The sequence below is a fragment of the Mugil cephalus genome, chromosome 1, assembly GCF_022458985.1.
Source record: "Mugil cephalus isolate CIBA_MC_2020 chromosome 1, CIBA_Mcephalus_1.1, whole genome shotgun sequence".
Classification (NCBI taxonomy): Eukaryota; Metazoa; Chordata; class Actinopteri; order Mugiliformes; family Mugilidae; genus Mugil; species Mugil cephalus.
In genome coordinates this window covers 39,826,411-39,841,463 of record NC_061770.1, presented here as the reverse complement: position 1 = coordinate 39,841,463, position 15,053 = coordinate 39,826,411, and the positions used below count along the sequence as shown (strand labels likewise).

The 15,053-nt window shown below is 39.4% G+C and overlaps 2 protein-coding genes across 4 annotated transcripts; one reads left to right on the top strand and one right to left on the bottom strand.

Moving 5' to 3' along the window:
* Nucleotides 1-442: 442 nt before the first annotated feature.
* On the bottom strand, nt 443-2,760 carry LOC125012841 (glyoxal reductase-like). Of its 3 annotated transcripts, none has more exons than XM_047593017.1 (6): nt 2,682-2,760; nt 1,957-2,258; nt 1,637-1,782; nt 1,397-1,536; nt 1,131-1,289; nt 443-1,034 (listed from the first exon to the last, which is right to left on the bottom strand). In XM_047593017.1, exons 2-6 carry the CDS (start codon nt 2,199-2,201, stop codon nt 855-857), a joined length of 870 nt encoding a protein of 289 aa, XP_047448973.1. In that variant the 5' UTR covers nt 2,202-2,258; nt 2,682-2,760; the 3' UTR covers nt 443-854. The 3 variants fall into 3 exon arrangements, with proteins under 3 accessions (XP_047448973.1, XP_047448980.1, XP_047448989.1); XM_047593024.1 differs by having other exon boundaries at nt 2,658-2,752; XM_047593033.1 differs by having other exon boundaries at nt 1,957-2,253; nt 2,682-2,728.
* Nucleotides 2,761-2,863: 103 nt separating this feature from the next.
* Nucleotides 2,864-13,517, top strand: LOC125012874 (membrane-anchored junction protein). Its single transcript, XM_047593068.1, has 10 exons — nt 2,864-2,947; nt 4,462-4,569; nt 5,550-5,595; nt 5,697-5,772; nt 6,390-6,488; nt 7,216-7,232; nt 7,496-7,635; nt 10,677-10,743; nt 12,813-13,000; nt 13,295-13,517. The coding sequence occupies exons 2-10, from the start codon at nt 4,469-4,471 to the stop codon at nt 13,332-13,334; spliced, it is 774 nt and encodes a 257-aa protein (XP_047449024.1). The 5' UTR covers nt 2,864-2,947; nt 4,462-4,468; the 3' UTR covers nt 13,335-13,517.
* Nucleotides 13,518-15,053: the final 1,536 nt, after the last annotated feature.

Sequence of the window (15,053 nt, the reverse complement as noted above, 5' to 3'; positions counted from 1 at the left end):
ACCAATATCTGTTTGGGGGGGATGGTGGGGGTCACATTTTATAACTGATATATTATTAGACACCCCAAAGCTCCCCAAAAATAGGATGAAATATTTTTTCCTCCGAAAATGAAAAAGTCATGCAGTAGAGTCGGGCACTGCACGGTGAAGCGATGCAGATGCAGAGAGCTGCAGCCAGAACAGGAGGTCCCCTACCACCAAACAGCAAAGCTGGACTTTGGTGCAAAACCAGGAATTTGTTGGTGCAAACAAAGTTAGTTTTAAGGTCTTAAAGAACAAAGGGACAGCTTCCCAGTGTTCAGCAACACAACCATTTTGTCAATAACGCAAACCATTGTGAAGTACGTAATTCGAAAACCGTGTACTTTAACGTATCACCGACGATCCACTAAAAAAAAGTTTAGAACATGGCGCTACAGCAACGACATGAGGCTTTGTGGCATTATTTGCAGATGATTTATTATTATAATTATCATTTTTTTATTTTTCATGTAGAAAATCAAGTTCAATGAAGTTACAATAAATTGAATTGGCAAAGAAATGTAGAAATGTATTTTAGACCATTAGAACATAAGTGCTGATTCATATGCTTATCACATTAGATAACAGTAGGACACTTATTCGTGGTACCTAATAAAGCAGCTATGCTCAGAGTTCGTGCAGAGGTGGACCTTGAAGACCACGCCTGACCTGGATTTAGTCTGAGAAATGTTACTACCGTGATCTTCACTGATTAGTTGGTTAAAAACCACATGATTCTAAATTTCACAGAAAGACACAATTTTAAATTTGCGCTGAAGCACTTTTCCCCATAAATGGTTCATTAAACACCTTTTGCATATCAAATCTGGCTTTCAGAGCACCTTTGAAGGATCAGGGCAGTACTTGTGTCCGCAGTCCAAAGCCGAGAGCCTGTCCATGTCCGCGTCACTCAATGTGAAGTCAAAGATCTTTGCGTTCCCCTCGATTCTCTCTGGATTTGACGACTTGGGCAGCACTGGGACGCCCTGCTGCACCGCCCAGCGCAACAGGACCTGGAGCAGAGAAAAAGCCTTCAGTGTTTGCCATAAAATGATTTATTCAAACACTGAATAGAGGAGCTTGACCCAAGATGGGGAGTGGCCTCATACCTGTGCAGGTGTACGCTGGCAGCTCTTTGCAACCTCCATGACGACAGGGTTGGTGACCAGGTCTCCTTGCCCTATAGAGGAATACGCTTGGAAACACACTCCATACTCCTTACAAAGCCTCCTCATCTCTGCCTGGCACAGCCGTGGGTGAAACTCCACCTGAAGAGAAATATGTCCCCCAATAAATGTGTGAGATTTCCAGCTTTTTCTTTGTGTTTCATGCTGTGAATCATGTGATGCATGTTCTTCTTTTAATTATACTGCACCTGATGAAGAGCAGGACGGACTTTGCAGCTCTGCATCATTTCTTTCATGTGTGCTGGTGTGTAGTTGGACACTCCTATGGCCTTGAGCTTCCCCTGGCCATGCAGCTCCTCCAGTAAGGCCCAACTCTTAGCTCGATTTACTGACATCAAATATAAAAATCAGCAAAGCAACACGTTTTGGATTCACTCTTACAAACAGGCTAGTTATGTTTCAAATTCCCGACTTGATGTGAACTCTACCTGGGTTGCTTGGATCGGTCTCGGGCACACCGTGCGTGCCAGGCCAGTGGATCAGGTAAAGGTCGATATAGCCCAGGTCCAGCTGAGACAGGCTGAGGAGGGCTGCTTCCTTGGCCTTTTCACCCTGATCCTTAGGATGCAGCTTACTGCATGAATAAGAAGAGAAAAGTTTCAGGGAAAACAAATCTGCATGAGCAGGGAGCCACTAAAAGCTTCACATGTTCTCTGAAAAGAAAATCACGTGATTTAGAAATACAACACAATATGTGAGAGATAAAGACGAAGTAAATGTCTCTTATTATGTTGTAATCATACTCAACGTTATTATGAACACATCTTCTCTGGTTAAGCCATGTTTGGGCAGGAGCTCCCGCAGGGCTCGGCCCAAGGCGGCTTCGTTCTCATAGTAGGTAGCGGTATCAAAGGCCCGGTAACCAACGGACAGGGCGACGTCCACAGCGCGATGCACTTCCTCGGGTTTCTGCAACGTGTAGGTCCCCAAACCCAAGAGGGGCATCTGGGCCCCTGTATTCAGGAGGACGGAAGGGGTGGAGGAGGCAGACATCTGCAAGGCACTTGTTTATTTTCTTATTTGGATTTAGACGATCTGGACTCTCCTGCACTGCCAAAGACAAGAAGTAAAATAATATTAGGAGTCTGACACATGTTACAATGACTTCTGCTGGTTTTCCATCACTATTCCCCTAAGTTTCACTAAGACACAAATATCGTTTCCTGCGTTACAAAGGTTCAAAGGTTTCTTTATTTGTCAATTCTCAGTAGTGCACTAAAGAAATGAAATAGTGTGCAGTGTAAAAACAGGGCATACAATATAAATATGAGAGAATCCACATAGTAAATAAATAAAAAACACACACTTTATATGACGCAGTGTCACACAATTATCGCGTCGCAATGTAGAGTATAAAAAGTATTGCTAAAAAAAAAAAGATTAGTCACAGTGAGAAAAGTGTCAATTAAGATTACGGTGAGACTATATAATAATAAAAGAAATGGCTACTGTTCGTGAATATGTTCCGCTAACCTTCTGGTCCTGGTCCTCCTCGGGTCCTCCAGCTGACTGCATGAGGTCACATGACAGCAGCCGAGTGACATAATCAGTTCGGACGGAAGGGGCGGGGAGTGTTTCTCCGTCACCATAGCAACACGTGCCCTGGCGCCACTGATTGGTTCAGAGTCTAGCCAATCAACGCGATCCAAATGACCGGAAGGCGGGAATTGAGTTTGTCCAGCGAATCGGGTTTGACCTTTTTTTGACGGGAGGGGACACCTGTCCAACTTTTTTTGCCGGTGAGTGAAATTTTTATGGCCGCTGGATGACAAAGCAAAACCATTTTACTGCATACATTATAACAATATTAGGATTGAGAAAGAGATTTAAGGAGTTTTAAATGAGTAAATACATATTTTGTTTTTGTTTACTTTCTTGCCAGGGCTCTCAAGTCTCACAGGCTAAATTCACCTACTCACAGAAGACATTTCTGAGAAATGACACACATTAGTAACACAGCCTGTATATAAAAGCGATTAGTAAAATTAATTCATATAACATTAATACTTGTAAACGCACAGAGGGTGATCTACAACTAATTTTGATTTGCACACATGTTTTGCTGTCCACAAACACAAACACAAATTTCTAATTTGTAATTTGTATTTTTTTTTTTTTTTTTTACAAATACAGGTGTACTTGTAAATATATTGTGTTTTTGTAAATACACAATTTTCCATTTGTAAAAGAAAAAAAAAAAAGCCATTTGTAAAAACTGAAAATTCTGCTTGTGAAGTATGACTCAGCATTTTGTGAATTATTAATCACTCACTTGCATCTCTTACCCAGAGGTTGGACCAAGTCACACATGTGCAAAGTCACACATGTGCAGACTTACACCTTATAGATGCAAGATATACGTAACTGTCAGTAAACATCATCGGCCAATGTGTCCAACCTGTTACTGATTGTCACTAAAATACATCATGGATTCACACAAAACAGAAATTACTTCATAGAGTGATTTATTGATGACTTTCAGTCTAAACAAGGTCACTTCTGCCAATAGTGTTTAGTATTTTAGTTGCCTTGCAAAGAACAAGAAAAAAGGCGATTGCAGGCTGCGTAGAATCAGTGCAGGCGTCTTTTCATACTCCATAATGTCTGTGTGGTCAGACAGACCTGCAACATTCAACATAACACATGGTAAACAATAAATAAATAAACTTAATTAACTTGCTCCATACTAAATCACATTTACTTAATTAATTCAGTTTTATCATCATATTCATTGCATTAAAGCCGTATATATACATATAAATACACACACACCTCATTTACTCAGCTGTCACGTTGTCTGGAGTTAATGTTCATTGCCGTCATAAAAACAACAACTCGAGTCCAAGTGACTCGAGTCCCCATCTCTGCTCTTTCCTCACTTACGCATTTTTGAGATGTTCTTGTCGAAGATCCACACAGATCCACAAACAAATAGCTCATGATTCGCAAATGGCCTGCCCTCCTCACCAGTAGGTGGCAGTGTTAGTCCTGGGGGTCCCCCCAATCAGAGTTTATTTTATGTTGCTAGCATTGATGAGCTGGAAAGCGGGCGAAATGGCTACCGTTACTCAGGCAGACACATAATGTTGTTGCTGAGGGATGATCGGCGACTTTAATATACTCATACATTATCTTCAAATCTAATCTCACTCCAAACTAAGTTCAAAACTTGAGAACCCTGTATGTTCACATAACACATGTTCTACAATTTCAACTTGCTAATTTTCGGATCTTCTTTCCCCAACACTTTCAGTTCAGCCATGCCACCGCAGACCCGTCGTTTCCCATTCTCAGAAAGACGGCTCTTTAAAGCTGGCAAATTCATCTACAAGTTCAAGATCAGAGAAGGCGCCACCTGCAGGCAAGACTGAAATAATCACCCTTTCACAAACTCCGAATTCAATATATCCTTCAAACCTTGATAGTTCCTTTGACAAGGCCACTGATAAATCCCAGGACGGCGTAGTCCAGTCAATCTCAAGGCTCAGCAGAGACGAATAAATCGGAGGTGATCACAAAAAAATACAGTGTACGAACTCAAACCGAAGCTTGAGATGAGATTTAGTAAAAAATACTGAGATAGATTTTGTAAATTTAGTTGCACATCTTGCTCTGTGACGAAGCCATGGACAGATCCAAGCCTAAAACCTACAAGATCAAAACTAGATGAAGGAAACAGAAAAGAGATAAAGAGATTATTATTTCTCTATTACAGAAACTGCTGCTACTTAACTATCTGAATATTTCAAAGCAAATAAAACCTGCACAGCATCTTAGTCTGGAGGCCAGAGAACCACTGCTGATTGAAGTTGCATCCACCTCTCTGCATCACATCCCCCCTTTTTCTCCCCATAGATTCTGATCTTCAAAGCATTGGAAAACGTTATTCAGTCTCAAAAGCTGCCACAGAGTCAGATGAGCTGCAGGAAAGAAAGAAAACATTGATACGTTTATGCCTATAATATCCACTATTACATGCCTTGATGTCTGTTCTGTCTTAAGTTTGTGATGACATTTCTTTTCATCTGCTAAAGAAGAGGATCTAAGACCCCACAGGGTGTCAGCCTTTAGTCGGCGATATCGCCCTGGAATAAAAGTCCTAATTGAAGCCTTAGAGCTGTTCTTACTTTTTATCTTATCTGTACTTTAATGTTTTTTGACAGTCAACCCTCAGCAGCATTTCTGCTCATTCTCATTCGGTATTAGACGGTTCAAAGTCTAATATCAGGCAGTGGTGACAAATACAATATGTTGTAAATATATTTACACCATCTGGAATAAGTTAACTGTGCTGTAAAAGTTAAAAATTAACTGTGAACTGTGTTGAATGTGTTTCATCAGCGGGGAGAAGATTAGGAGAGAGGACGGCTTCAGTCAAGAACTGGAGGTAAATTAGGATGTTTCTCATCTTCTTACTCACGTTTATTGCTTTGACACACTGTTCTGTTTGAATTCATCTCATTATCTCTTGCCTTTTCTCTTTTTTAGGATATTATCAGAACTGTTCTTGGGAACCTGGACGACCTCCAGCCCTTCTCCTCCACCCACTACACCGTCTATCCACGTATCCTTCACCCATCGCTGTGTTCATGTCCTTCATTTTACTACTTATTCTATTGAACTCTGGTGTGTAACCCTGATCCTGTAGGAGCAGCAGGAGTATTATTGTTCCACATTTCCTTCACAGAGCTTTATCCAGAGACTAGGAATCTTTATATGCACACAGTGTTTGCACCACATGGACTAGGATCTAAATTAAGTTCAGGAAAATGTATTTTATCCCACAAACTTTTAAAGGAACTTTGGGTGTTGGGTTTGCAGTATTTTATCATATAATTAATCACATGAGTAGCTCCTAAATTCCTTTTTCTAACTTTTAGTCTAGCACAGCTGTGATTGTGTATTCGTCTGCATTTCCACCCCACAACAAGACTGGGAGGGAGCAAGTTGTTTTCATACACAAAAAGGACATTTAAAGTCTTTATGTAGAAAGCAAAACTTCTTAGGGCTTAAGTATCCTGGTACTGGGGGTGAAGAGATGTCTATAAAGTAGATTTAATGTTAGTTTCATGTCTGAGTTTATGGACTTTCTCATTCAATTCAATGAGAAAGTGTCTCCAAACTTTTGCCAACAAACTGGTTGCACACTTCACCAAAGTCTTTGTTAACGGCCGCTGCCAGATAAGAAGCGATGGAGGAGAGTTTCCAAACACGACGGGAAGGAACTAGAATTCTACCCGTTTGTTCTGACTCTTTACCTGGGGAAAAAGAAGCAAAACGGTGAGGATGCACACAACATTTATACTGGATACACTCTCAGCTTTGTGTATCCAGACGTATTGCATGGATACGGAAGAGTATTAGGGAAAAAAAACAAATAAGATGAGGTAGATTTGTTTTTTATCATCATGCACTTTGAGAAAAAATAACAAAACAAGCTTAAATTATTATTAATATTTATTAATTAAACCCATCTGCATGTGCTTACTGTCCTGCTGGTTTACTTTTTTGACTTTTTTCTCTTAAGTTCAACTTTTTTCTCAAAGTGCATGATGTAAAAAAATAAAAAATAAAAAATTACCTCCTCTAATTTTATTCCCCGTGGGTGATACTCTCCTGTACATGGATGAAAGTCAGTGGTTAGAAAGGACAACGTGTCCTGCTGGGGGACAGTGATAGACAACAGACCCAGTAGGAGAAACAAACTTACTGTTAGAATTAGAATTAAAATTTGAATTTGAATTTGAATTTGAATTTGAATTAGAATTAGAATTGGAATTGGAATTGGAATTTGAATTAGAAAACCTTTATTTGTCTCACAATGGGGAAATTGCAGTGTGCATGTATGCATGAATAAAGAGTGGACTGTGGAAAAGATAAATAATAAGATTAAAAAAAAATAGAATAGAATAAACAATATACAAGTATTGGTTTATGTACAGTAACTGCAAACAGATAATGTTGGGACGTGATGACATCTCACATTGGTTTATTTATCTTGTTTCAGGGGGACAAGCAGAGGAGGTGAGTTGTTTTTATGTTGCACAGATAAAACAGAGCGAACAGAACATGTTTGTGTTTTATCGTCGAGATGTCTGATATGGCGTGTGTCCCACGTGATAAACAATCCATTGTTTTTGTGACTAGAACCGGCACAATCATACTGTATATACACCGCGTTATATTGTGGTGTGTGTTTCATGTTATAGCGCTGCTTGCAATACTCAAAAATGTAATGCAGCTATAAAATAAAGCTGCAGAAATGACCGTAGTGTGTGTTTCTTTAGGGTAAAGAGGAAATGCAGCTCGTCCCCTCTGTTTCTGAGCCTCAGCCAAAGCGCTATAAGACAGACTCACCACTAGAGGAGGCCATACTAAAGGCCTTAACCAAGGACCTGGATGCAGAGAGAAGGGCCATAATGTCTGGGTGAGTTAAATAACATCTACATTTACTCTCGAACATCCTACAAGTTCATATAAACTTGAACTGAAATTAAAGTTGAGCTCAAATGGAAATAAAACCGTGGGATAAGATAAATTTGTTCTTCTTTTGTTCGATTTTAAATGAAACTGACGCGTATTTCCCGAGATCATAGCCTTTGACAGAGTGGAAACACAGCATCTGTTATTGGCTTCATCATGAATCACAGCGTTGCCGTGATGTTATTGACAGGCTGTCATTGGTTATTTCCCTCTCCGGCGTGAACAAGATGATGAAAGCAATAAGAGGATGCTTGTTCACACCAGCGCCGGCCGCACACGTGTAAATACACAGTGTAGAAAGTGTTCCTTATTCATAAAATCCCTAAAACCCTGACACTACACTTAGTTTCGCACGCTCCGCCGCTTCCCGGTGTTATGAAACAGACAAGAGGCGAGCGGGCGCCACCTCAATCAGCCTGACAGTCGGATCAGTGGGGCGAGAGTGATCGCCTCAAATACGAGCGAGGCCTTGTCCTCAAACTAGTTTGCGTTTAGCTTGTGTAAACAGAATTATCTCCTTATTTTAGCTCGAGGAGCGCACACTCAGATGCACAAACCGTGTAAACATCTGGCAAACACACGAGTTTCACGGGAAAATGGATGAAGTCATTGCCTCGCAGGATGACATGACATTAATGTGTCCTTACGGAAGGCGATTAATACACAAAGGTTCAAGTTCAGGTACATTACTACTGTACATGGTGAACGCCACCACACATGCTGCCAACATGTGTGCGCTGTTCTCAGAGGCTTCCTACACACTGCTTCATCACCGATGACATTTATGTGTGAGTGTGTGTGTGTGTGTGTGCGTCTACATGATGCCCTGGAGCGACAGATGGTTTGTTTTTGTGTTAAACCTGCTGGAAAAATGGGAGCAGAAAAGAATGAGTTTCAAAGAACAAGTGCGGACATAGAACGGACAAAAAAAAAAAAAAAGACTTTTATATTTCCTCTCTGCACCTTTTGTTCTGGCTTTCGTCTTCTTCTACAAAATGAACAGGGAGTACGTACATTTATGTATGTTACTGACATCAAGTCTTATCTCAGGTTAGAACAGATTGTTTTTGGGATCTCTATGTATCTGGATCTCAGTTTTTGGTCAACTCATACCCAACACACATCACAGATAATGTAGTAAATCCATGGATTCAAACATGTGAATGGTATAGCTAAGTACAGCTGGACAAACTAAGAACTATTTTCCTTGGTGAAATCTCTGACATCTGTTTTTTTCTTTGTCTCTTTGCTACTGAATTGTGTTGAGACCTTCAAAGGTTGTGGATTCCTACGATTCTGGTATATAAGTGAAGTTACTAGTTGACCATTAATTCAAAGATGACTGTGTTTCTGTTTGGGGGTAATTACGATCCCCTTCTGATGAGTTACTTGACATGAGTGTCTTAGGTCATAGAAAAGAGGCCTTTTCCTATTTCTGTGTGACAGGAATGTGGTTTAGTTATGGTAAAGATTCAGGTTTTAGACTTTTTCTTCATTCTGATTGAAGGTTTCAGGTTTTACAGACATGTGACATCAATGAAAACATCATGTGACTGATCAAAGATGGACGTCTCACGTCTAATCAGAAGTAGTTGCTGTTGTTTATACAGTTTTATTATTAAAGCAACACCTTGATTCTGAAAGTTTGTGGGGTCGTATCCACTTTTGCTGTTGTGTTAGCCTTATATTAGCCCGTCCAGGTTTTCTAGTGGTTCCGAAATTGTTCCACGCTTCAGTCTTTCCCGGCTTCAGTTCATTTTTGATGAACCTTTTCAAACGGTTCGATATTTCTATTTTTTTCTGCCGTTTAAGCGTGCGATAATGTCTAGTTCTTTCAGAGTTATTAAAAACAGATCAATTGAGGGAACGTCACTGGAACGTCAAGACAGAGCATGCTCAGACAGAACGGAGCCTGACTTCACTCTGATTCACCGTTTACACGACTTTACACGACTTTTTTGGGAATAGAAATATTCCGTCTTTCCTGGGAAACCGAATGAAATTTCTTTCGGTTTATTCCAGTTGAAGTGTTTATGTGGAGCATTTCCATTGGGTTTGAGCTTCTAAACCGATTGTACTCCATGACACCATGTAAACGCAGCTACTGATGCCAAGCGGACATGTGTATTGTTAGACAATGTCTTTGTGAACACTATAAGAGACGAATGTTTCCACCACTTCATGTGGTGAGGTGTTGTTTTGGTCTTCTATTGTAATTACCATTACAGTTTTGTGTGATTATTATGTGTGTGTCCAGAGTGAACATTTCAGTCAATTTCCACCACACTAAGGATTTCCGCCGGCAAGGGATTTATAAAGATCACACAGTAATTATCTATTTGTGAATTCAAATGTCACATTCATGGTGAATTAGTTCCAAGAGCAGAATGCAAATAGAAATCCGTGAGGAGCCCAATGCTTCATCTCAGGATCTGCAGGAAACTCCTGGTGTCAACAACTCAAATTTAACCTACAGGAGAGGAGGAGTGCCAGGAAAACTTCTTTAGAAAAACTTAGGAAACAAAGATAGAGTTGATTGATCCCATGTTTGATTCACCTCGTCCCAACAGACATGGAGGTGGACAACTAAAGGTTTCTTGAAGATAATCTGAGGCCTTCTGTTTTAGAGTTTAACCAGATTTTCACCATGATTTTAAACTTCTTTTCTAATCCCCTGATCCAAGGTATGAATAAAAATAATAATAAGGAAATGAAGGTTTATGGAAAGCCCCTATTTCAGTCCCATTATCTTCATATGATGTGATGACCTTTCCATGTAGTGAAAGTACAAACAAGGGTCCATGATAATGAGTGTAACACACTGTTGTAACAATTATGACATTTACTGACAAGCACGTGTTTTACGGTATTATTCACCTAAACACAACCTAATCTATTCTCTTATTTTTCTTCTGTTCTGCTCCGGTGATAATTTCATATTTATTTTTAATGTTTCTAACTAAATTCATTTTGTCCACCTTACAGCACAATGACTTTAGGCTTTCGACACAAAGAGGAGGACGTGACAGAAGAGCCGGGACGTGTTGACAAGGTGTTTCTTTTCACTTTTCCGAGTATCAATTAACCGGTTTGTCACGTTGTTCCCTGTCAAATCAGGTAGTCGGTCATTTCTGCCTAGAGTTGTGTGAAAATTGACTGACTCCAACAATTCATCTTCCAGTTTCCATCTCACAGCACCCCTTTCATTTCCTCCCTAACGCGCACATCCACGTACACTCGTAGCATCTTTGTCTTTATTGCAGCCCCGGGCTAGCATCAGCGCAGACAGGTAGGATAACAAGTGTGATTAAGGTTAATAATAGCATTACATCAGACGGAGAGCCAACCAGTTACTGTGTAATTGTGTGTATGCCAGAGAGAGAGTGTGTGTTTCTGGTGATGTGCTTCAGTTTGATTAGCAACAAAGTCCTAAAATTACCCTCCCTCATACACGGAGCTTTAATCTCCTCTTATCCTCTATTTTTACACTTGTCCACTCGGACGTTTTTCCACCTTTCATCGTTTGTTTTAAATGGAAAAAATGATTTCAACCAGTTATGTCAGCCCGTCGACTTATTTATTTTCGTAAAGGAGATGCCAATACAAGTCTGCAGGCTTTGCGAAGGATTAAGTTCGAACATTGTGGTGATCTCAGGATGGTCCTTGGAAGTTCGTTGCTCTTGCACAAACAAGTTCAAGAGAAGAATAGCAAAAAAAAAATCATAAATGGCTTCCAGTTTCACAATGATGGCAGATCTACCACTCATTGCTTTTCATCTTTAGTTCTGGACCAGTGACTTAACCAAATGACACCTTTTATTTATTTGCAGATGTTGTAGGTCATAGTGGACCTATGAATTAGAAGGACCTCTTTCACCCTATCGCAGCACTTTTCTGGTAAATTCAGCAAGAAAATGAGAGAAACTTGCTTTTGGGTGTTCAAATGTAAAAACAAAAACTCACTCAGAGAATTAGGTTTCATTGACGAGAAGCCATCTCACAATATTTCACTTTCACAAATAGATACCTCACGATACGTATCACGATACGTATCACGATGCTTGAGTCATGATACGATACATTATTGCGATATTATGATATTGCGATATTCCACATAGTTCACTGAGAAATTTTATTGGATAAACTGAGTCAGAAAACAATATTAATCCAAATGATCCATTTCCAGTTTATTGCACTCAAAGTGGTGATGGAAGTGCGGAAGTCGTTCACGATCGGCCAAAAACATGGCTTTTTGCTTTAAAATCAATATTAAGACATTCAAAATCGATAAATTTTAAATACTATATCATAGAAATAATTCTGTAGTATAGACATAAACTAGTATTTTGGTACTAAATATCCTGTTACCAGTAATCCATCTCTAATAAACCAAACAGGTGGAAAACTGATTTAAAATATAGCCTTATAATTTTGGATAGACCTCTTTATAATACGCTGGACAATGATGCAAAACAGAAAAATAAAGGCTTAAGCTTAGGCTTAAGGCAAAACCCAAATATCGCAATAAAACACTGATAATGGAAACACCTACATTTCAAAAGGAATCTCAAATATCACTAAAACACCCTTATGCCTTCATTAGGTGGTTATTCAGATGTATTGATATGAAAGTTTATTGCAAAAGTGCAATGGAAACACTTCATTTCCTCAAAGTGAAGTCTAGTGAGACGAGACTTTATGAGAGTTACAACTCATTTGTACAACACCTATCGATTGAAACACATACAAAGCGCAATTGTACTTTATTGAAATTTCAGAAATATCTTTTACTTTGGAAACGCAGCTAGTGATTGGCACAGAGATTTATGTTTTATTTCTTTTTCTTAAATAACGTATTAGGATGAAGATGATCATATAATCTTTGGTAAACATAAATTAACCCAAACTAACAAAGTAGCGACTGGGGATTCACTGAGTCTTGTTATGTGAACGTCTCTTATGAGCTTTTTCTAACCAAACCAGTGTCCAACCAGAATAATATAGTCAACTAATCATTAGCTGGGAGAACTGTAAGACTAGGCTACTGATATATTAGAGAGTTAGCTAGATGGGCACGCTAAGGTTACTAACATTTAAATGTCTTTTAATCCTTTCCCAAAGATTGGAGCCAGGAAAGCTGACAATCCCCTTCTCACATCAGGTGACAGCGCGATCAGAGAAAGTGAAGGTCCAGGTGAAATGGAACCTGGGACAACACAGGACATGGCGCAGGAGGAGGAGGAGGAGGACGACGACGACGAGACACCTGGGACGCCAGAGAGGCCGGGAGTTCTGATGCGAGTGGTCAGGTAGGACTGAATCTTTTCTCTAGTTTCCCACTGCCTCTTAAGTCTGTTGTCAAAGATTACAAAGGGTTGGGGAAATCCAGCTATTACAGACACGAAAATGACAATACTCCCGTGAAATATCTGATTAGACGTTAGATGTCCTCGGGCACGTCAAGGACTGACAAGACCATGTTCAGCATGAGCATGCCAAACAGTAATAATGATATACAGTAGCAGCCAAGCGGAGGAAGCCAAGGAACCCACTACACAGCTGCAAAGCATGTGCACTACTATTCGTTCTTTTTCTCTCTGCAGCCACATCTTCCCTTTCTCCTTGTTCTTCAAAGACCCCTGAGACCCACAGCAGAGACGTGGAGGGTCCCACTGGTCCCGGTGGAGGAGCCATGAATATTTATAACTGTTGGACTAAGCTTTTACTGGGAGTCTTGTTCTTGTTTTAGTTTTCATAAGATTCATGTGAGTTTTTTCACATTTTTTCTTCTTATTAACATTTCAGGCAAATAAACACCATTACCCCTTTGTCTCTATCATGGTTGTTTTTGTGATTCTATTTGTCGTCCTATCACTGAATGCTACTGGCTTTCCTCTCATTATTACGTTTATAGCATTTATACACAATGGACAGATTCAATCCTTTCATTAATCAATTTCATGTTGATTGTTAATCAACAAATGTTTGGATGTAAACAAATAAAAGTAGTGAATTTTGGAAACTGAATACACAAAAAAGTGTCCCCATGTAAACTAAAAGAAGTTGTTCACATTAAGCTTTACTCACAAATTGTGTCAGATACGTATATTAGCGAGAATCTGGCCAACTAGAGAACGGACCGTCTGAACGATCCCTCTACACCGATTGGTTCTGAGCTGGTCACGTGTTTCATGGGCGCCATGTTAGATACATCTATAGCTCTGCATCTAACCAATATTCATCCATAGGGAAGTGGCAATAGCAGAGAATAGAGAAGTTGGATTAAAAGTTAAAAATGCTACAGTCCTGTGCTGGAGTCTACAGGAAAACACTGGGGAAACTCCAGTGAACAAAGACAGAGAACGTTATGGGAGCAGAAGATTAAAAGGAAGAATTGGATTTCAACTGATTTCTCCTTATTATGTGAGGTAAATGTCAATGTCTCTCTTTGACATTTGTCAAGATTTTATATAGGAAAAATAAAGTCATACCGTCATTAATGTGAACCTTGATCTCAAAAATGCCTTTAAATGAAGTTTAAAGTCAATCAAGCCTAATGCTAGCCTTATGCTAGCCTTATGCTAGCTAGTTATCTAGACCAAAGGCTTAGAAAAATATATATCATATATGTATACTGTGAAACCCATGTAATTTATGCCGATGTAGAGTGACCCACAACCTTGCCTCAGTTACTAAGTTAATATGGCTAGCGTGCTAATGTTATAATGAATAATACTTAATGACAGTAAGACTAGCTTAATTTTCTATTTCTGAGTATTTACAGTTTTTTAACAGTGATTGATGAACACGGGAGACTGAGTAGAAGGTAAACACAGCTCCATGACTGAGGACGTGATTAGGCTACAAAGCATCTTACTGGCTCATTTAAGATATTTAAAGTAAGTAGACGCTGGGATGTTTAAGTGAGGGTTGTTTACATATTTACACGCATTGGTAATGACATTTATAGGACCATTAATGGTAAAAATAAGCAATTTTTTTCAACATGGCACATACACCAATGTATCCAACATGGCGCCCATGATTTGAGTTGGACAGACTCTCTCTAATGTACAGCTCTGAATTGTGCTGCTCAATAGCACCACTAGTGGTCAAAAAGCAAACCACTGACCTTTAATTGATAATAAAAAAAATGAAGGTATATAGATTACACGGTTAAATAAGGGCCAATGTCTGAGTCGTCATAAAAATACTATCTCTTTTATCACAAAACTGAAGAGTAACGCACAATAAACTACTTTATTTATACTTCAACCAACTGTGCTGTCACATTTAGCTCATAAAATTATTTGCAAAAAAAATGGTTTTACATCAACTTCACCTATTTATTTCTTTCTTTCT